The sequence below is a fragment of the Dama dama genome, chromosome 1, assembly GCF_033118175.1.
Source record: "Dama dama isolate Ldn47 chromosome 1, ASM3311817v1, whole genome shotgun sequence".
Classification (NCBI taxonomy): Eukaryota; Metazoa; Chordata; class Mammalia; order Artiodactyla; family Cervidae; genus Dama; species Dama dama.
The window spans coordinates 52,445,596-52,469,525 of record NC_083681.1 but is presented as its reverse complement, the minus strand read 5'-3'; the positions used below and the strand labels follow the sequence as shown (position 1 = coordinate 52,469,525).

The window sequence follows — 23,930 nt, the reverse complement described above, 5'->3', positions numbered from 1 at the left end:
ACAGCAACAAACAACAGTTGTAAGGTGGTATCTCATTGTAGTTTTCATTTGCATTTCCCTAATATTTAGTGCTGTTGAGCATCTTTTTCTGTGCCGGTTGGTCATCTGTAGGTCTTCTTTGGAAAAATGGCTATTCAACTCCTCTGCCCATTTTTCAATTGAGTTGTTTGCTTTTTGTTGTTGAGTTGTATGAGTTCTTTATTATTTTGGATATAAACCCCTTATTGAATATTTCATTTGCACTTATTAGGTTTTTGTTTTATTGTTGTTGATAGTTTTTTTTGCTGTTCGGAAGCTTTTTAGTTTGATGTTGTCCCATTTGTTTATTTTTAGTTTTGTTTCCCTTGCCTGAGTAGACACACCTAGAAAGATTACTAAGACAAATGTCAAAGAAAGTACTGCCTATGTTTTCTTCCAGGAGTTTTATTGTTTCGAGTCTTACATTCAAGTCTTTAATTCATTTTGAATTTATTTTTGTATATGGTGTGAGATAGTGTTCTAGTTTCATTTTTTTGCATGTGACTGTCCAGTTTTTCCAACACCATTTATAGAATTCAATTACATTTAATCAAAATGTGTATATGTATAGTTTTAAAAAGTCTAATGGTGCTGTAATTCTCTTTTCATTGTCTAGTTTTTTTTTTTTTTTTTACTTGTTGGTAAGTTTTCCTTCAACTCCATTTTCCATATGGTCAAATTTAACTTCATTAGTCTCAGAACTTCTCTAGTAGTCCAGTGGTTAAGACTCTGCTACTTCAATGCAGGGGATGCAAGTTTGATCCCTAGTAGGGAAACTAAAATCTCACAGGCTGTATGGTGCAGCCAAAAAGTAAAATTAACTTTACTCTTTTCTGTCTGGGTTGGTTACTCTCTAGATTTTATTTTGATGGCTTTTCCTAGGAATACCTTTTACTTCTTTCGTATGTAGATCTACTGTATCTAGATCTATAACTTTCTTTTCTTTGGTTTAACTCGTTATTTAGCTGCTTCAATGGCTTTTTTGAAAAGAATGAAATTTTGAGACCTTTAAAATATCTGGAAGTATTTTACTCTACCTACACATTTAAATGATAGTTTGCTTGGGAATGGAATTCTAGGTTGAAAATCTTTTCACTTAGACGTTCATTCATTCCCCCTACACGCCAACCCCCACCCCCCGCCAATTTCCAGTGTTATGATTGAGAATATTGATGCCATTCTGGTTTTTAATCTTTCAACATGTGTTGTTTTAATTTCTGGAAACTTTTAAGATCTTCTTTTGTCTTTGATATGGAATTTCATAATTATGTAACCTGAAATATTTTTATTTTTGCTGGCTATATGACATACCCTTCCAATTTGGAAACTCATGTCTCCCAGATGTGAGAACTTATTTTATATAATTTATTTTATAATAATCTCTGCATTAAAGTTTTCTTTATTCTCTCTCTATAGAATTTCTATTATGTGTATGCTGAGTCTTCTAGATTAATCCTAGATACTCCTCAAATTATCTAGTGTCCATTTCTTAGCTTTTTGCTATGCTTTCTGGAACATTTTTTTAATGTTATTTTCCAAATATTTTATTTTTAAACTTTGGCTGTCATAATTTTAATTTCCAAGAAAGCCTGTTTTAAAAGTGTCCATTTTTTAAAAATAGGATCTTGCTCTTCCTTCAAAAATGCAATAGCTTTTATCATACATCTTCCTTTTTTTCCTGGTTTATTTATATTCTCTATTTAATATTGGAGATTTTATCAAATATATAGCAAACCTTTACAGCTTGTTCAGATTTTAAGAGAAGCATCAAAATAATCAGAAGCTCAGTGTGAGGGGGTGGCATTTACTGATTAGAAGGGTTCATTATAGGATGATTTGATGGTGAACTGGCTGAATTTACCTCTATATTCAGAATTTACTGGCCCTTTCTCTGAGATGTTTCAGCTTATATAAAGAAGGATCTTCCCATCTCTTTTTCAGACATAAGTTGCTGCCCGTGTTATGAAAGGTGCTTGGAGAGAGACCATTGGCTATCAAGCCCCCTATCTTCTGACAGCACCTCACCCTAGTACTCTACTATGCCTTATATGTATATGCCTAGAGGTACTATGCCTAGAGCCTCTTATGTTCAATTCCTCCATTTTTAGGGATAGGTTTTTAACTACTGTTTATATGATCTTTGATACAATTCCCTTGTTTTGAGTCCTTTTTCTCCTCCTTAACTTCTGTGGTACCTGGAACTTCACATTCCTGAGCTTTTCTAGAGTTCTGCTTGGCTGATTGACTTGCTTCTTGTTACTTTCCCCTTCAGTAAGCACTTTCTATCCTCTGTTCAGTCAGCTACCATTGTTCTTTGTCTCCTAACTTAAAATATTATGGAACTGGGTTAGAGATGTTAAAGCCAGAGTTTGCATTTTATTTTTTTCATTCTTGTTTTGGAACAATTTCAGAGAAGGAAGAAAGCAGAAACACCTTTAATCTTCTATGCTAAAACTGGAAGTTTGTTCAAGTTTTTCCAAATGATACTGTAGCTTATCACCTCACTGGATAGTTTCAGCTACAAAATAATGATTTTGATATCTTTTGATTTTTGTTTAAAATTCAAAAATCCAGAAAAATGTTCATGAAAAGATGGTTTCTCTTGGTGTTTTAGGCAAGTTACAATTTGTCTGTACAGTCTGTTGGCATTTAAGTGCAAACAGTATTGGTCTCATCTTTCTGTCCTAAGATTCTCTATTCTTTACATAAACAGCAGTAGAAGCAGTTGTTCTCTTCTTCTGTGAGAGTGATAATCTCTTAGTAGCAGGTGGGATGATTCATTCTCCTGCACATCTTAGAGGAGACTATTATTTGTGGGGGGTAGAATGTGGGGAGTCGAGAGCTCCAGCAATGTGTCAGGTATTACACATTCTGGACTAGTTTAAAAGAAGCAACCTCTTCCCCCACTGCATTTCAAAGCCTAGAAGTAACATCTCACAGCTAAGGCTCTGAGAAACCACATTATTCATAACAGGGACCATGATTCACATGAACAGAACAAAATGGAACTATCAAAAATAGATTGTGCAGATCACTCTGTAGCAAAAATATCTTCTGACTTAGCTTATGAATTGGCCATAATCATAGGAAGAACCATTCCACTGAGGTTCTAACTGCCTTCTCCTCCACCTTGACTGAATAACCTTTATGCTACTCCCACAGCACGTAAGGTATTTGGAAAACAGGTTTTGATATGAGGCCTCCCACTTCTTTTTTTTTTTTAATTGTAGTCCTTTTGAAATAGGACTTGCTTAAATATATCTTGTGTTAATTGTGGTCATTTAATTGGTCACCTTGAATTATTGGGCATTTGTCATTTTTATGCTTTGTAATATTTATCCACTATTATTTTTAGTAGCAATGATTTTAATAACTTTCAGAATAGGTTAGAAGGGCTTCACATTTGATGGAATTTGAATTCCTGCCAGAGTTATTATTTGTTTCAAATATGAGCAATATGAGTTCAGTTCTTTTACCTGGGTAGTTTTTCTGCTTTTATTGATTTCCTGCCTCTCCAAGAGTAATAAATTCTTTTTAGGGAGTAGTAAGCAGAAAAAGGCATTCCAGTCTGATAACTATTACTGTATTATATATACATACACACACACACAGTATTGAGTGCCTAATGTTTAAGGAGTTGTGTGAGGTATTTTAAGGGATCTAAAGATGAGACTATCAGATGCTTCCAGCCACAAGTAACAATAACAAAGACATATTGTGAAGACATTAATGCATATAAAGACATTTGTTATTTTGCTAAAAAACCCAGAGGAAGTTCAGTGATACGATGATGCCTTTTAGGTTTTGCTTAGCCATCATCAGTGAATTGACCTTTTTCTTCAGGATTATATATTAATGTTCACATAATGTGTTTGCTCTAGATATCATGTCCTTATATAACCATACTCAGTGGCAGAAAAGTGGCAGTTTTTCCTCATCTATCTCTTCTCATCAAGGAAGAAAATTTATCTTAGAAGTCTCTGGCACATTTCCTTTGTATCCCATCGGCTCAGATAAAGTCAGGCGCCCATATAGCTTAGCTGAAGGGACTCTGGAAAAGTATTCATCACTTCCAATATGTATTGTGGAAGTGTGTGTGTGTTTTGGGTTGGATAGGCAACAAATAGTGTCTGTCACAGGAAATAAGATGAAATCTCGGTCCTCCCTTAGGAGATTTTTTTCTCTGGGGGCAGAAAGACAAGCTGTAATTATATTATGATTTCTGTGTGTTAGATTCCTGGTCACACTCATGGGCTTCAAATTAGCAATCCTTTTTAAACTAATGAAAAAAAAAAAAAAACTGCTCTGGTACTTTCCCAATGGAGCTGCCAAGGCTGTCCTCTCCCACTGTCCCCAATTTTGAGTTATGAAATTCTGATCTGGGCATCTTTGCCATAAGTGTTTTAAAGGAATGCAGTATCAATTTACATCACACAATTTTAAGTGATGTTCTCTTTCTCCAAAATGCTCTTGCCCTTCTATCTCCATATGCCCAAATCATATTCACCTTTTGAAGAAAACTAAAAATAATCTCTCATTTATTTCACAAAAATCTGTTACATGCTTACCGTGGAGCAAGCACTCTGCAAGTGTTGGGAATATAAGACATGAGCTTTTACCTCACTAAGCTTGTAGTCAGGTGGGGAAGACTGACAATTAAAAAATACAATTAAGTGATGGGGAAGAATAGGATACAATGGAGGGCTTCCCAGGTGGCACTCGTGGTAAAGAACCCACCTGCCAATGCAGGAGATGTAAGAAACAAGGGGTTGATCCCTGGGTTGGGAAGATCCCCTGCAGGAGGTAAAAGCAACCCACTCCAGTATTCTCGCCTGGAGAACCCCCAAGGACAGAGGGGCCTGGCAGGCTACAGTGTATAGGGTGGCAAAGAGTCAGACCCAACTGAAGCAACTTAATATGCACGCAGGATACAATGGGAGGACAGGAAGGGTATTTACTCTTGGTGGGAATGGGAGCAGACTGAGAAGTATTTTTAGAACTTTTTAAAGGTAATTTTAAAGAATGAGTAGGAATTGGGAAGAAGAAGGAAAGTGTTCAAGATAAAGAGAAATCATAGAGGTGAAAGTGTTGGGGAAAGCACCCTTGAAAAAGGCCCCTTTAATTCCTTCTTCTCCCAAGTAATTTCTCCATTTGATGAATGGAGTTGCATAGTACACAATATGCAACTTTTAGACCATAAGATCTCTAAAGATAAAACATATTACTTACACAGAGCACTTGATAAATATGTATTTAGCTTCAGGAGAGAATGAGGCTGTATATGTGTCAATGCAAAATGCGAAGTTAAAACATTAAAAACATCTGAGGTAAGAGATGCCTATGTAGTAATATCGCTTTTTAGAATGGTAGGAATAATCACACCCACCCAGGTGATTACAGAGATCAAAGCAGCAGGGAAGAATTGATTCATAAAGTTCTGGAGGAAGCACAAAATAATTATAGTTCCAATCCTCAGATGTTCCTTTAAAGGTTATTTTAGGAAACATAATGAAAACCTGGTACACATCAGAAAGAAAAAAATCACCATTCATTTTTGTTTGCTGAGTTTTTCTACATGGTATTAGCTACTCTTTCTGTGTACTAAGGTTCTGGGTTACTGGTGGGAAGAGCCTTAGCAGACCTGACAAATTACTTTTAAAATCAAATATTAAAAAAGAAAAATCAAAGTTGTGTCCATGTCACAACTGAGGTTTTTACCATTTCATTTTAGATGTGTGTTCTAAAATCTGCTGCTTAGTTGACAGGAACTAGACAGAAGTAAATTTTGATAGAGAAGGAGATTCGAGGATATATCTGTTGTCTTGATAGGCTAGAATAGATGAAAGCGTAAGAACCTCTTTTCCTCCCCTCAATTTATTCTAGTTCATTCAGCAATTCATCCCTGGGTTTGAGAAGGCAGTTGTTTGATCCTGTCATTTCTATAGCTAAGTAAATAACCCTCTAATAATGAGAAAATGTACATAAATGTGTTTTGTGAATGGTATGGCTCACAAATTTAATAACTTATTTTTTATTATTAATTTGGAAGTATTTTTGATACCAGTTTTCAAAAGTGTCTCTTTCAAGGGCAAGGATTACTTTTTCATATGCTATCCTGTAGTATGGTAAGTTGTGACTGAAGTATGGTAAGGGGTTGATGCCAAATTCTCTAATTTGACAATTTGTTTATTTGATAATTCTTAACATTTATTTATCTTTTATTAATAGACTTTATTTTTTTAAAGTTTTAGATTTACAGAAAAAATGAGTAGAGAGTACAGGAAATCCCCATATGCCTCTCCTCACCCCCAGTTTCCTCTATTACCCTGCATTAGTATGATACATTTGTTACAATTAATACACAAATATTGTTACACTGTAATTAACTAAAGTCCATATATATTCAGATTTCCTTAGTTTTTGCCTAATGTCCTTTTTCTGTTCCAGGATCCCATTCAGCCTTAACAGTTTAGTTATCGTGTTAGTTGTATCCACATTACTCTTAGTTGTCACATCTTCTTGAGCTCCTCTTGAGTGTGACATTAGTTTTGGGGGTCATCTTCATTTTGGGGGTCATGAACTGGGTTGAAAGTTATGGATTCTCTCCACAGAAAAATAGGCAAGCTGTAGATGGCTAATTTAAGGGAGGTCTATCCACAGCAGATTCCGAAACCCTGCTTTAGAAGAAACGGATGATCCTTAGAATGTCCACTTCCTCACATCAGGGCCATGCTCTACCTCCAATTTGCTGTGTGACCTGCCTGCAAACCCATTTCCTACATGAACCTCAGTTACACCATCTGTGAAATGGGGGATTTGGTTTACCTGATATCTAAATCCTTTTCTATCACAGTAGAAGGTGGGGTCACCTAGAGCTGTCCACATTTGAACAACAAAGATTGGTAACAGAAGACCATAACAGGTCAGGTTAAGAAAGTGAATAGTGTGGAGGTTCAATGGGGGAAAAGACAAAACCTGGGTTCCACTTTATAACTGTGGATTTTGTAAGTCCTTTTGTAAGTGATGAGCTTCTGTTTCTTCATCTGCAAAAAATATGAAAGCCCTGCTTCTGGTAGTTATGAAACTCCTTGGAGCAACAGCGGAGAATGTACCAAGAAGGGTATCATGTGAGGAATTATGAGAAAGAAAATGGAGCAAGGGGGTGAAGGGCGGATGTGAGGAATGAGAAGCAAGGTTGAGGGCTCAGAAAAGAGGAACCATCTGTACACCTCTAGGCCTTCCGATTTCACCTGCACTTGTTTGGGTCAATTCCATCTCCTTTCCGGCCCCGCCTCCGCCCCAATTCCCTCCCCTCCCCTCAGGCTGCGACTGGCCACTCTTCGCATGGCCGCCACGCTCAGCCGCTTTCCACCAAGCGAGGGTAGCGCGCGCGCTCTGGCGTCGCCACCTCACTCCCATCTCTGCCTGCCCTTGACCTCTTTCGATTGGTTCATCCAGTAACTGACGTAAGTGCTCCCTATTCCACCTCCAACAGTTCCTCCAGCCTCCGCCCCGCCACTTCCCTGCATCTCCCCAAGCCAGTGGAAACCTAACCACCTCTGATCTCGGCTGAGCGGGCGGAGCCGGGAAAGCAGGCTGAACCAGGAAGGCGCCGTCTGTGGCGCGCACGCGCACGCACGCACGCCGGGGCCGGCGGGGCGGCAGGCTCGCGCCCGGGCTCGCCCCGCGCCGCGCCACAGGCTCGCGCACTCAGCAGGTTGGGCTGCGGCGGCGGCAGCTGTGGAGCTGAAGCGCTGCGTGTGAGAGGTCCCAAACGCTTCTGCGGCTCCCACTCCGCCACCCTTACCTCAGTTTCGGTGCCGGGTGCTGAGAGGGGAAAGGCTCTAGCCTTGGGATCCCCCCACCCCTAGCACACCCCTGGCTGCTTCCGACACCGCCTTCACTCCTTTTCTAGCTGCGGGCCTCGCTAGGTGCTAGGCGACTCCGAGGGGAGGCGACGGCGACGGCTGTCTGTCTGTGTAGAGGAGCCCTGCTCTCCAGCCTTGCTCCGCCGCCGGGCCCTGCAGGGGCCGAGAGAGCTCGGCGCCGGCCCTTCCTCTAGCCTCTTCGTCAACCGGTTGGAGCAGCGTCGGTCCGGGAGGTCTCTGGGCTGAGGCGGCGGCAGCTTCTCCGGCTCCATCATGTCCGCGGGTGGAGACTTCGGGAATCCGCTGAGGAAATTCAAGCTGGTGTTCCTGGGGGAGCAGAGCGGTGAGTGCGCGGCTCCCCCATTCCTGGCAGCTGGCCGTGGCTTCCCCGCACCGCCCCCCAATGCGGCCCTTCAGTCCGTGGAGGCTCCCTGCGGGCCTCGCGTTCGCGCTCGGTTCTACCCCCCGCAGCCCCTGCCCGTATTCGGTTCGCCGACCCCTCTTCGCCACCCGTTCCTCTTCCCATGATCCGTCGCTCGGATTTTGACCCTTCCGTCCCCGACTCCGCCGGCTCTGTTCCCCGCAGCCCGGCCCTCTCCGGTCGATCTGCCCTCCCCGCTCCTCACCCCGCCCAGCCCCAGCCTCCTGTCCATCCCTTTCTTCCTCCGGTCTCCGTCGTCTCGCCAACCCCAGCTCCCTCCCTTGAGCCCCACCCTTGTTTCTTGCTCTTATCCCAGTTGGTCTGCTCTGTGAGGCCCACCCGGGAAGCCCCACGGTGGGTAACCGGCCCTCTTCAACCTTGCGCTAGGAGGGTGGGATCTGGGCGTTGTTTTCCCCAGAGGTTTAGCCGCGAGAAGTGCGGGTCTTACCGAAGGTGGGAAGTGGGGTGGGGGGGGGGTGGTCCTAGGAAATTATTGTTTTCACCTGGGTGGGGAATTGGCCTGGGTTTTGGAGGATATATATCTGAATTGGAGGGGACTTGGGGATGGAGTGGTTGGTGAGTAAGGGAGTGGCGGCGGCAGTGGCGATTTTTGCCCCTTGGGTTAGGCTGTGGCTCGTTGGAAAACCTCGTTTTCTTCTCTTGACTTTCATCCCTGACAATCCTTTTGGCAGTGTTCATGCCTTTCCAGTCTCTGCCAGATGCTATGTCATGATCGTTTTACTTGGAATTTTTCACATCTCACCTCTCCTTTTTCTGCTTCAACGCGAAGCAGTATCTGATTCTCCTCACGGTGGTGTAGACAGGAATTACTGGGGAGATGTTAATTATTCCATTTCATTAGTATTTTCCAAATATATATCAATATTTAAGATTCCTTTGAGAGAAGGGTTTAGAATAACGAACATCTTTGTTTTGTAGGATTTCATTTGGGCTTAGGGAGTAACAGAGTAGAGAAGAAATAGATTCATCCACTTCTTATCTAAATTAGATTTGAATATGTAATATCATTTTGGCTAAATGATTCTTGTATAGTTAATATTGTTTAGTATCTGATGAGTGAAATTATGTTATTTACCTGGTCAGATTTGTGCTGTTATTGTACTTTGTATTAGGTATAAGGTTCTAATTTTGTGATGACTGTCTCTAAAATTACTTCTTAGGGTAATTCCAATTTTATGCTATATTATGCAAACTTCATACTCTGTAGTTTAGTGATTATCATGCTCTGTTGTTTTTCTCACACTTTTCTTATCTTTAAAACTGAGTCACTGAGAGATTAATTAGTTTCTCCCCAGTCATCAGACAATTGAGTTACATGCTAGATATTTTAGGTTAGGCTGTAGAAAACATTTATTTCTTTTGATGGGTAAGAAGATAGCTGGTAGCAAATAAGTTCGGCGCTCTTATTACTACTTTGAACTATTTATACTAATTGGAAGTAGGTTAATAATAGTTGCACAATTGCTTCCAGTTGGACTTGAGGAATCCTTTTTCTCCTTTCATAAATAATCTTTTCTCCCTGACCTCTTATGAAGTCTCCTCTTTGCATATTTTTCCTGAAGTAAATATAAACTTGTTCCTTTAAGTAACTTAGTGAAACCTATGAGATTGATCCCTGTCTAGGTGTTTTATGACAGTTTCAAGACAGTGCCATACATAAAATACAGCTATTGGTCATTATTGATAAATAGGACACAAACACACACACACACACAAAGTGCTTATGGTGCACTCTAGGGATTTTATTGCCTGCCTTACATTGTGATGCAGAGCTATTTAGTTTGCATGAAAAATACATTAATCTCTGTCTTAGGAAGATTTTAGTATGAAGAGAGATCATAATTTAAGAATCTGCAAGTTTCCTTTGAATTTCTTGAGTATTTATATTCTAATTCACATTGCAGAGTTTTATGGCTTCTCATCTAATTTCTTTTAAGTCTTAACTACCCCTCCTTCCACCGTCTTAAATTTTTTGTAACTAGACTTGATTTTTTAGAATAGTTTTAGATTTACAGAAAAATTAAGATCCTGCAGAGTTCCCATCTAGCCCCACCCGGCTTCCCCTGTTATTAACATCATATCTCTATGGTGCATTTGTTACCGTTAATGAACGAATATTGATACATTATTAACTAAAATCTATAGTTTATTCGGGTCTTCTTAATTTTTATCTTTTTGCCTGTAAACATTCGATTCAGGATACCACATTACATTTGGTTGCCCTGTCTCCTTAGGCTCATCTTAGATTTTTTTTTAGCATTGTGTTTACATGCCTTTTAACTGTAGAACTGTGAGATTAATTATCTTTTGAGACCACTGTATTGTTCAGTAATATTGTCCATTGGCTTTGGAAAGATTGATCTCTGTTTTCACAGGCAATGTCTGTAGTTTTCTTAGGCATTAGCAAAAATCTGTAGAGTCCATGTCATCTTGATTTAACTCATGAATTTTTTATTTTTAGGTTTTAGAATTCCACAGTTCATCTTTCAATGACCAATCTGTAGCAAAGCCTTGTCTCCTTAATAGCATTTACCATATTTCTAATTCTTACTTGTGTTCATTTTTGTCTATTTCCCACAACAGAATGCAAGTCCCATGAAGATTAAAAATTATTTTTTTGTTCATTGTATCCCCAGCACCTAGAATGGTGCCAGGCTTATAACAGGTACTCAGAATGAATGATGATTGAATCTAATGGTAACCAAAGATAGAGTCATCTTTGTTATGGTGAAGTCTACATTTTTTCCTTATGCAATTAATAGTTTAACAGTAACTCTTTTGGGAGGGGGAGGCTGCACTGCATGGTTTTTGGACCCAACCAGGGATTGAACCCAGGCCAGCCCGTGAAAGTGCCGAGTCCTAACCACTGGACTGCCAGTGAATTCCCACCAATAACATTTTGTACTTACATTATTTGATTGTATGTGGGGATAGTCCAGATGCTCAAGGGGCATGGATTCCAATAATTTACATACAGCCTTTACCATGGCGCTAAAAAAAAAGTGACCATAATTTTATACATTTTTTTTTTAGTTGAACAAAATTAGTTTTGTATTGTTACAGTTATTTTAAATTATTTTCTTTTATTATAGTGTCAAAAATATGTCAATTGATTATTAAAGACAGATTCATGGAACAGATTTGAAGTTAGGTAGACTGTTTTAGTTAACTTTTAAAAAAATTAAGGATCTGTGCTCTATAGTGAAGGTGAATTGTTTAGTATTACGAAGTCTCATATTGAATTAATGACATCAGTCTTGGTAATCTTACTGTGGTAAACTTTTATGGTTTCTTTGTATTTCAGTAGTATAGATGATTTAATAAAGAAATGTTGAAATACACATCTTAAATCTGTGTATTTAAGTTTTATTTGAGGAACCTCTTCTGTTACTACTTTCGATTATTGTCTTGAAACGCAGAGGCACTTCTAGGAATGTCATGATAGTTTAGAGTAGAAAATAATACAAACAAATGTTATGAGTTACAAATTAGGAAGTGTAATCTCGAAAAGAAACACATACCTGGCTTAGTACTGCTTATTTTTTTATTTGTATTACCTTTTTTACATTAGTTCTTTTGAATTGTGGTATGCAATGTTGGAAAAAAAATCTTAATATCAGAGACAAGAAATACTGAACAGTTTCGACTGGCTAGGCCAGTGCTCTTTGTTTCTTCTCAAAATCCTGTTATGCTTTCACAAATTGTTGAGGCTTCTAAAGAGCTTTTTTATATCCCTGTTTACTGCATCAAAAGTTAATTGAGAAAATTTTAAAATATTTATTTCATCTAAAAATAATAGTATTAAATCTATTACATGTTGACATAATCGTTTTAATGAGAGAACTATTTTCCAAACAAAAATTTAGTGGGGGGAAAAAAAAATTAGTGAAAGAGTGGCATTGTTTTGCATATTTGCAAATCTCTGTAATGTCTGATGTATTAAACGTCATCTGGTTCTAATAACTGCTTCTGCATTCAGTTTTTTATAATATCACACATCACATAGGCTCTGAGAAACTCCACTATACACTCATGAGAGAATGAAAGTGATAAAAAGCCAAATAGCATCTTGAAAATGGTTTTGACCCTCAGGAGAGTAGTGGGCCCAGCCAAAGGGTCCTAGAGATCCTGGGAGTTGGTGGACCATATTTTGAGAATTACTAGGTTCTAGATAACATTAAGCCATTTGTATCTTTTAGCTTTATATTGTATTTAGAACAGAAAGAATTTTTTCCATATCTTGTTTTGAAATGGTAAAGCTAATCAGTAGACCTAGTAATTATGAGCACAGTGTCTAGGTTTCATATTTTAACTCTAATCACTGATGTTGGGCAAATTATTGACTTCTTTATCTATAAAATAATAATAATAGGACCTATCATATACAGTTATTGTGGAGATTAAATTAATTAATAAAATGTAAAGTATTTAGAAGAGTGCCTGGCACTGAAAACTGCTATGCTGTCAAGTAGTTTAATATGAGCCTACTCTTTTTTTTTTTTTTTCAGTTCTAACACTTTATTGCTACCAACCCATTTCCCTCCATCCTTGTGCACACATGCTCAGTCATGTAATCCCATGGACTGCAGCCCACCAGGCTCCTCTGTCCATGGACTTTTCCAGGCAAGAATACTGGAGTGGGTGAGCCTACTGTTAAGAAATAAACATTTCATCATGGAAGAAATATATAATGGGATTCCCAGATGGCTCAGTAGTAAAGAATCCACCTGCCAATGCAGGAGACACAGGAGATTCAGGTTTGATTCCCTAGGTCAGGAAGATCCCCTGGAGGAGGAAATGGCAACCAACTTCAGTATTCTTGCCGGGAAAATCCCATGGATAGAGAAGCCTGGTGGGCTACAGTTCGGGTCGCAAAGAGTCAAGACATGACTGAGTATATACACATGCACGCACAGTATAGTGTGATGAGTGCAGTTACTTTGAAAGGTAGAGTTAAAAGGTACAGAGAAGTGACAGAGGAGTATGGTGTTTTGGGGAAGGTACGTTGTAACTGTGACTGACTAATGGTTTAAGCACCTTCTAGTTGAAATTCCTGAATTAGAGCTTTCCAAAGTTGAAGGAGATATTTAAGAAGTCACTTAATCCATTTCTTTTAGGACTTTAAACTGGACCACTTTTTTTCTCCCCTAACTTTATTTTTAACTGCTAATACAATCACATGTTTCACAAATCAAATTATGTAAAATGATATTCTTCAAATAAAACTTAACTACTGCTCCTGTTCGTGTGACCTCATTCCTTATTTCCTCCTCCATTAGTAATTATATATATATATATATAATGTATACTCTGGGATTTCTTCATGTAAGCACAGGCAAATATGAATATAATTTTTTATTCCTCCTTTCATAAGATGTATCAGATTTTCTTTTGAACTTGACTGCATCAGGTTTTCTCTCAGTTTGATCTGCCTGGGACATCTCCCCCAGAATCTTACAATTTTTTCTAATTTATGCTAGTTACCCTCCATGAGTGATGTACAGCTGTCAACCTTTACTTTTATTTTGAGGTTTTCCTTGTCTCTCATGTGCATGGATTCCTTGTTTCTCAGATTACATTTTTCTTCTTTATTGTTCACTCCCTCATTATGTAAACATATCTACTAGTAAGTAATCTACTAGCAAGTAGATTGCTAGTAAAAGGAACATGTTCAGTTCAGACGTTCAGTTGTGTCTGACTCTTTGTGACCCCATTGACTGCAGCATGCCAGGCCTCCCTGTCCATCACCAACTCCCGGAGCTTACTCAAACTCGTGTGCATTGAGTTGGTGATGCCATCCAACCATTTCATCCTCTGTCATCCCCTCTTCTGCCTTCAGTTTTTCCCAGCATCAGGGTCTTTTCCAGTGAGTCAGTTCTTCGCACCAGGTGGCCATAGTATTGGAGTTTCAGCTTCAACATCAGTCCTTCCAATGAATATTCAGGACTGATTTCCTTTAGGATGGACTGGTTGGATCTCCTTGCAGTCCAAGGGACTCTCAAGAGTCTTCTCCAACACCACAGTTCAAAAGCATCAATTCTTCAGTGCCCAGCTTTCTGTATAGTCCAACTCTCACATCCCTACATGACTACTGGAAAAACCATAGCCTTGATTAGACGGACCTTTGTTGGCAAAGTAATGTCTACTTTTTAATATGCTATCTTAGTTGGTCATAACTTTTCTTCCAAGGAGCAAGTGTCTTTTAATTTCATGGCTGCAGTCACCATCTACAGTCATTTTGGAGCCCAAAAAAGTAAAGTCTCTCACTGTTACTGTTTCTCCATCTATTTGCCATGAAGTGATGGGACTGGATGCCATGATCTTCGTTTTCTGAATGTTGAGCCTTAAGCCAACTTTTTCACTCCCCTCTTTCACTTTCATCAAGAGGCTCTTTAGTTCTTTGCTTTCTGCCATAAGGGTGGTGTCATCTGCATATCTGAGGTTATTGATATTTCTCCCAGCAGTCTTGATTCCAGCTTGTGCTTCATCCAGCCCAGCATTTCTCATGATGTACTCTGCATATAAGTTAAATAAGCAGGGTTTCAATATACAGCTTTGACGTACTCCTTTCCCGATTTGGCACCAGTCTGTTGTTCCATGTCCAGTTCTAATTGTTGCTTCTTGACCTGCATACAGATTCTCAGGAATTTTCGCAGGAGAACACGAGCACACTTCCTTCTACTTCGCCATCTTGGAGAAAATTCCAAAAAGGAACATGGGAGAAAGTTTTTTTAGACCTTGTATATCTGAAAATGTGTCTGTACAGCCCTTACACTGAAGTTTGGTGGTGTTAGAATTTTAGGTTGGATGTGCTCTTTCTTCAGAAATTTGAAGACATTAATATATTGTCTTGTAGTATCTAGTGTTGCCATTATAACTCTTTGTCTTTTGATCTTTCATGATAATGTGTTTGTTTTCATTTTATATCCTGAGTAGTACATGTAAATCCTTTCAAATTGGAAGCATAAGTTTAGTTTCAGGAACATTTTTTGACTCAACTAATGTGATATTCTGTTCTCCATTTTCACTCGAATTCTTATTAGACCTTGTGGATTGATCCTCTAATTGTATCTTATCTTGCCCCCTTTTCATTTCTTTGTTTCTGTTTTAATTCTCAAAAGATTTTCTCAACTTCTATTACATTTTACTTGTGCTGTCATTTTAATTTCAAAGAGCTCTTTGTTTTCTGATTGTTTCTGTCTGTAGAATCTTTTTTGAGTCTAGCATCTTCTCATCATTAAAAATTTTTTTATTGAAGTATAATTGATTTTCACCATTTGTTAATTTCTGCTGTATCTCTTGTCATTTTGAGAACATTAAAGGGATATGACTTTCTTAGTACTCAGTTTTTTGTAAATTGCTTTTCAGTTTTTAACTAGTTTTTTATTTCTTGTTTGATGTGGTCCTCAGAGAACTAGTAATTCTCGACTGTCTGCCTTTTTTTAAGAGTTGAGCACAAAAATTTGCTTTTAAGCTCTTACGTGGGCTTATTGGGCGTCTCTGTAGGACAATCTGCCTGATTTCTTTTGGGGGAAAGTCTCTGATGTTATTAGCTCTTTTAAATCTTTTTGCCACTCACATTTCTTAAAGAGGAGTTGTCCAGTGTTCTGCTGGAGAGGATAAGCTTGGTTGCCAGCTTTCTTGGAGCTGAATGGAGACGTGTACTTTAAACTAGAAGGTGAGTTAAGTTGTTTATAACAGGGAAATAGACAATGTGATTTAGACAGATTTAGGCCGCCTTTGGACTAAAGATATTTTGACCTATAGTTCCTTTTCACAAAAAGACTGAGTTCGTTTAGTTTTAGATAAAGCATCCCTTTTGTACTTCCAAAATTCTTAAAACTTTCCTCTCCAGAATATTGTACATTTGTTTTCAAAGTTTTAACTGTAATATTTTGTCTTTTATGTAAACACAATCTAAATGGTTACTTCAGTCTCAATCTGATAGTTCTTAAGGCTGCACAAAATCCATCTTAGGTCTTTTAAATTTCTGTCCTTGGTGTCTAGCATAATGTCCTTCATACAGGCAACCATAAAATATTGAATCTATCCAGTCATTAGGAAACTGAATAAATAGGTCTGTCTTTCTTAAAGAAGATGACATAAGCACCAGCATATTGACATTAAGTAAATAGAACAAAACTGGATGGCTATTGCAGTTATTAATTTGCAAACCTCTTATGTTTGTTTATCAAGTTGTTTAATATGGAATGTTTATTTCCTTTGGTCCGTGAAATTTTTATAGTTAATGTGATGTGGGGGAAAAGTTGAAGGGCAAGAGTTAGGGATACTGAACTATGATCTTTGCTCTACCACCTTATATATTATGTGCTCTTAGAGTTTATTTTAATCTCTATGTAAAGTGAGAAGAATCTACCCATATAATGTGGCCTGCATAGATGATCCTCTGTAGGCTCCACGCAGGGATTTACTGTCAGCATCCTCTCGTATTCCTACCAATTTAATCCTCACAGTCTCCAGAAATTGAAAGTAGTTCCTCTTCACAGAAAGACTATGTTTAGTTTTAAATAGAGGAGTCTTTTTGTACTTCCAAAATTCTTAAAATTTTCCTCTCCAAAATACTGTACATTTGTTTTCAATATATTTACTGTAGTATTTAATCTTTTATGTAAAAACAGTCTAAATAGTTATTTCAGTCTCAGTCTGATTGATATTCTTTTTTTGTATGTTTGTTTATTATGACTGTGTTGGGTCTTAGATGCATCATGCAGGATCTTTTGTTGTGGCGCATGGACCCTCTAGTTGTGACATGCAGGCTCAGTCGTTGCAACATGTGGGCTCTCTAGTTGCAAGGTATGGCCTCCGGAGTGCTCGGGCTTCGTTGCTCTGCAGCATGTGGGATCTTAGTTCCCCCATGCAGGATTGAACTTGCCTCCTCTGCAGTGCAAGGCGGATTCTTAACCACTGTTTATTCTCATTATACCATGAGGAAATTGAGGCATAGATAGGTTCAAATAACTTGGCTCAGTAGTGTTGAGTTGGCCAAAAAGTTCCTTTGATTTTTTTAAGTTAAAAATAAAAGACACATTTTTCATTTTCACCAAGAACTTTATTGAACAACCTATTCACTGTTTTGTTCCACTACCTTCTACCATTTTTTTTTTTTTTTTTTTTACCTTCTACCTTTTTTTTTTTTTTTTTTACCTTCTACCATTTTTAAGGCAACTTCATAATTCCATCTTCTCAAAACTTTTTATCTTTTTGAACAAAGGACTGTTCCAGGTGCCTTTTACCATCTTCCAGGGAGTTGAGAGTTTTTCCATTAAGAGAACTTTGTAAAGACTGAAATAAATGGACATCTGAAGGTACAGTGTCTTCAGTCATATTCTACAGTGGTGAATATGGCAGATGAATCAGAACTTCCCAGCCAAGCTGTAGCATGTTTCATCAGAGAAACATGCAGTCTTGCATTATCCTGATGGAAGATTGTGTGTTTTCTCTTGACCAATTCTGGATGCTTTTCCTTAAGTACTGCTTTCACTTGGTCTAATTGGGAGCAGTTCTTGGAATTAATCATTTGGTTTTTCAGAAGAAGCTCATAATAGAGGACTCCCTTCTAATTCCACCATGTATGCAACATCATCATCTTTGAATGAAGACCAGCCTTTGGTGTGGTTGGTGGGTGGTTCATTTTGCTTGTTCCACGATCTCTTCCATTCCACATGATTGCACAGTATCTAGTTTTCATTGCCTGTCACAGTTTGTTTAAAAAACAGAACGTTTTCATAGAGATTTGCATGCAGAAATACAGTGAACTTATATGGAACCCAAACATCAAAGTGATTAACAAAACCAAGCTGATTTTCAGCCTATGGTTTTCAGTGCTTGATTTAGATATTTTGAGTGTATCAGCTATATTCCACATGGTACAGTGTTGATTGTTCTCATTTAATGTCTTTGTTTTGATTGCTATCAACTTCAACTGATCTGTCCAACTGTGGAGCATCATTTATTGAGAAATCTCCAGCCTGAGGCTTTGCAGACCACTTTTGATATGTTCCATCAGTCACAGCACCTTCTCCATACACTGTACAAGTCTTTTTTGCGTTTTAGATGGTTTTTACCTTTATTGAAATAATAAAGCTTAATATGCCGAAAATGGTCCTTTTTTCTTCCATCTCCAATATTAAAATGACTACACAAAAATTCATGAATTTTGATAAGTTTTTTTTAAAAATACACACTGATATGACAACTGTCACAATACAATCTAACAAAATTGTTTTGAATGAAATTAAAGATAGCCGAGTGCTACTAGAGCCATCTTAATGGGGAAAAAAGAATGAACCTTTTATTTGGCTGACCCCAATATATACAGTTTAGTAACTGGCCACACTTGGGTTTTGGCTCAACAGTCTGGTTCTGGAGCCCTAGTACTGAAACACAAATCTGTACTACCTTTCCTTGATAAATTTTGTATAGGTGAAATATGTGCAGAAAGTACAGGATACTTCGGTGTTCCTGAAACAATAAGAGTGAAAAAACTAATCATCTGTGGAAAGCTGAACTATATGAACTAAATCTGTTACATAAATTTAAATGTTTCTCAGGTATTTTGCTGTACTGGAATTTTGTAATTCATATGACAATTTTTAATACATGTAACTTACCTGTTAAGTAGATAGTAAGATAAATTAGTTTTAAAATTCAGTGACTTTGATAAAATTTGCTTTGTCAATGATTGTTACTGGCTAATATCGAATTATCAGAATCACTTCAAAATGTTGCATATACACAAGGAAAATTATAGGTTTATTTAATTATGGAATTAAAATGTGATATTCAAATGAGAATTGTTTAGTCACCTCAAGAAGCAAAAGTACAACTGAAAAAAGTCTTTGAATTTGTAATATCTTACAGAAAAGATAATAGCTTGTTAGTTTTCAGTTCTAAGATCTGAACAATAGGAAAAAGGCTTAAGCTAAAACATGTGAATTTAAGTCACATACATGGAAGATCTTCCTGACTGAAAAGGTTATAGAAACATTAAGAGTGGGTTATGAAATCACCTGAAGATACTTCCTTTTTCGAACAGAGTAATGATTTCTTGGGAGAGCTAGGCCTGCTCAGACAGATCCAGAAGTATAACGACAATGCTTAACATTCTATTTTGTGTTCTACAGAACCATATTTGTTGATAATTAAATGTTCTTATTTGTTAGTTTTAGTTGGTCTTACCTCAGTATAAGCTTCATTTTATCAGACCTTCTGGTGATGGACTGAATACGTTTATTTATATGATATAGAATAAATTACATGGCATGGGTTGGGAGTTGGATAGAAAGAAAAGTATTAGAGTATAATGCTATATGAAGTTCTGTGTGTATGGTTGCACAGGAGTGTTAGGTATGAATGCTAAAAATACTGCTGAACGAAAAATGAATAGCCACAGTGTTCGGTATGAGATTGGTTATTGTTTGAAATGATCATTTAAATTGCTTTTATATGGGAGGATATAATGAATGTTGTTGTGTAGTCACTAAGTTGTGTTCGACTCTGTTTCGACCATGGGATTCCCCAGGCAAGAGTACTGGTGCAGTCGCCATTTCCTTCTCCAGAGGATCTTCCTGACCCAGGGATCAAACCCACATCTCCTGCATTGCAGGCAGTTTCTTTACTGCTGAGCCACCAGGGAAGGCATGTAGTGAATATACTATTAGGGATTTTGAAAACTGTTTTGGAGAAGTAAGCTTAGCCGAAGAGCTCTGAATGAATACAGGAGAAATGGAAATACAGAAGAAATGCTGTTTTAAAATTAGATATGTTTAATCTTTTTGTGAAAAGGAGCTATTCTGATTTCTGGAAATTTTGTGATCATAAGTGGGTAGGAATATTTGAAAGAGGACTAAAATATGTCTTTAGACAATGTAAAGGAGCCACCTAAGTGGACTATACTCTTTCTCTGAAATTTTGGGGTATTGTCTGTATTCGGAAGATACAACAACTTCAGTGCTTGACCAGATGAGACATTGAGATCCTGATCTACTATTTGGAGATTCTGTCTTTAAAAAAAAACAAAAACTAGTTGAACAAAAATATTAAAGAATTTATCCTCTATACCTAAATAATATGTACCTATATTGTAAGCTATGTTTATTGCCAGTTTTAAACCCCATGAGAGCAAAGCCTTTAGTTTTCTTATTTCTTGTAGCTTTTTAAAAAATTAACATGCTGGAAATGTGTTTTAATAGAGTTGAAAGGAGGGTATTTTTGAGTTTTGCTTTTTTTCCTTGAGTTTTTAGTTTTGATTACTTTATTATTGTATTATCAGAAGTATTTTTCCAAGTCAAAAATTACTGGCTTAAATTCTGCCGTGGACAGAAAAGCTAAGGTTCACATTAAAGTGACTATACTCACAGTTTAAAGAAAAACTTGTAAGTCAGGGACAGAGACACTGTGATAGTCTTAAACTTTTGCTTCATCCTCCTTCAAAACATGTGTCCATAAAGAAAACAAAACGTGTAATTTGTTTCTTCTAAATAGACCAACTTATACTTACTTGCTTTTTTCATTCTTAATGACAACTTTTTCATAGAAAATGTTAGTTTTAATGAAGATAGATACATCAGTCTATAAAAATCTGAATTTTGTGTCCCATTTTAAGTAGTTTTTCCATAGTGTGAGTAATGAAGATAGCTTCCCGTATAATACTTTAGAAATTTTGCCTTGTTTTTTGTGTTTTGTTTTGCCTTTCACATTTAGGTTTATAATCCACCTGAAATTGATATTTGTGTGTACTATCACATAGATGTCAGGTTTAATTTTTTTCAATATGGATGTGTAATTATCCCAACAATATATATAAATATATATTTTTAATTTAGCTCCATGGGTCTTAGTTGTGGCACTCAGGATCTTAGATCTTTGTTGCTGCATGTGGGATCCTTAGTCTCGGGAAGCAGGATCTTTTCATTGTGGCATGCAAACTCTTAGTTGCATCATGTGGGATCTAGTTCCTTGACCAGGGTTTGAACCCAGGCCCCCTGCATTGGGAGTGTGGAGTCTCAACCACTGGAGCATCAGGGAAGTCCCAACATCATATATTTTAAAACATTTCTTTTCCTCAGTGCTCTGCCATGTCAATTTTTTAATGAATGTCTGTCTGTAAATTCATTTTACAGACAGTCTGTTTCTGGAATTTCTGTTCTGATGATTGCTTTGTCTACTATTGCAACAATACAAAACCTACTCAGTATAACTTAATATAAAAGCTATTGATTTACCAGAGAGCAAATTCTCCCACCCTAATCTTTTTATTTAAGAGTGGCTTGGCCAATTCTGGACTTTTGCAACCATGGGGAAATTTTTTAAAATAGAACTTCAATTTTTAAGTAAGATTTAAGATTTTCTTTTCTCTTTCTTATTTTTTCTTATTTTTCTAGGACTGTGTACATTTCATTTAATGCTTCAAATTTATTATCACAAGTTATTCATGTTCTAATGTCTGCAGGATCTGTCTGTAGTCATGCTGCATTAGTTTCTAATACTCATTTTCTGTACCTTTCATTTCTTGGTAAGATTTACTGAAGGTTTATAAGTTTAATTCTGGAGAAGGAAATGGCAACTCACTCCAGAATTCTTGCCTGGGAAATCCCATGGACAGAGGAGCCCAGTGGGCTACAGTTCATGGGGTCACAGAGTTGGATGCAACTGAGCACATATAAATTTAATGTTGTTTTTTTTCCCAGAAAACTATTGACCAGCCTTGTTGATTCTCAGTCATGTGTTTTCTGTCTTATTTCTGCTTTTTATTTCCTTTCTTCTGGTTTCTTTGATTTATTTGCTGATGTGTTCCATCTTCTTGAGAGCGAAATATATAGCTCTGGGTTTTTTTGTTGTCATTTTCCTCATACATGCTGCATGTAAGTGTGTGTGAATAATTGTATAAATCTCCCTTTAAGTACTATTGTTGTACTACTCTTTTGGAGATTTGTTATGCAGCATTTGTTATTCAGTAGAAAATACCTTCTAATTTCTGATTTCTCTTTTGACTCATTGGTTATTTAGAAGTTATTATTTTCAAACACTTGGAGTATTTTTATAATTTTCTTTATATTTTTCATATCTACTTGTAGTGTGGTTAGAGAATATATTTTCAGTATTTTTAATTTTCTTGAGACTTTATTTATGGTCCATATGTTATGTCAGATTTAATAAATATTCCCTGTGAATTGAAGAGAATGTGAATATGTTAGGCGCAGAATTCAATATATGGTCACTGGATTAGTTTTATTAATCAAGTGGTTCAAATATTGTGTCCTTATTCAGTTTTTGTCTGTTCTATTATTGAGAGAGGTATGTTAAAATTTCTCATGATGATTGTGTCTCTTTATATTTATCCTTGTAGTTTTTCCATTTTTAACTTCTGTTTTTGAGCCTTTGATATTAGGTGTGCACAGATTTGGAATTGTTATTATGGTCTGGGTGACTTGAACCTTTTATCATTATCATTATCATTATCAGGTGTTCCACTATTTCTAGTAATGTTTTTTGCCCTTAAGTTTACTTTGATGTTACCCACCTGCCAATGCAGGAGACGTGGGTTCGATCCCTGTGTTGGGAATATCCCCTGGAGGAGGAAATTGCAACCCTCTCCAGTATTCTTGCTGGGACATCCAATGGACATAGGAGCCTAGTGGGCTACAGTCCATGGTGTTGGAAAAGTCAGACATGACTGAGTGAATCAGCACGTACTAATATACTTACTCTGATGTTAGTATAGGTTTGATTGGAGGATAATTACTTTACAATATTGTGATGCTTTCTGCCATACATCAGCATGAATCAACCACGGGCGTACCCCTGTCCCCTCCCTCTTAAGGGCTTCCCAGCTGGTGCTAGTGGTGAAGAACCTGCCTGCCAATACAGGAGATGCAAAAGATGCGGGTTCAATCCCTGCATCGGGAAGATTTCTGGAGAAGAGCATGACAATCCACTCCACTATTTCTTGACTAGAGAATTTCATGGAAGGGGAGCTCGGTGATCTATGTCCATAGGGTTGCAAAGAGTTGAACACAATTGAAGTGACTTAGCACACACACTCCCTCTTAATCTCTCTCCCACCTCCCTCCCTATCCCACCCCTCTAGGTTGTCACAGAACACTGGCTTTGGGCTCTCTGCATCATACAGCAAATTCCCACTGGCTATTTTACATGTGGTAATGCATATGTGTCACAAGCTATAATCAAAAATTGCCTGGAGAAATATTAGCAACTTCAGATATGCAGATGATACCACCCTTATGGCAGAAAGTGAAGAGGAACTAAAGAGTCTCTTGATGGTAAAAGAGGAGAGTGAAAAAGCTGGCTTAAAACTCAGCTTTCAAAAACTAAGATCATGGCATCTGGTCCCATCACTGCATGGCAAATAGAAGGAGAAAAAGTGGAAACTGAGGCAGATTTCATTTTCTTGGGTTCCAAAATCACTGTGGACGGTGTCTGCAACCATGAAGTGAAAAGGTGCTTGCTCCTTGGAAGGAAAGCTATGCAAAGCTAGATAGACTATTCAAAAGCAGAGACACCCCTTTGCTGACAGAGGTCTGTGTAGTCAAAGCTATGGTTTCTCCAGTGGTCATTTGTGG

At 37.6% G+C, this 23,930-nt stretch overlaps 1 protein-coding gene across 2 annotated transcripts in view; it reads left to right on the top strand.

Annotated features, from left to right (window-relative positions):
- Positions 1 to 7,690: 7,690 nt before the first annotated feature.
- Positions 7,691 to 23,930, top strand: part of RAB6A (RAB6A, member RAS oncogene family) — an 87,496-nt gene continuing 71,256 nt past the window's right edge. For both annotated transcript variants that reach the window (XM_061149907.1, XM_061149915.1), the window contains exon 1: positions 7,691 to 8,229. In XM_061149907.1, the coding sequence (XP_061005890.1) occupies positions 8,160 to 8,229 (70 nt within the window). In that variant the 5' untranslated portion in view covers positions 7,691 to 8,159. The remainder of the gene's footprint in view (positions 8,230 to 23,930) is intronic.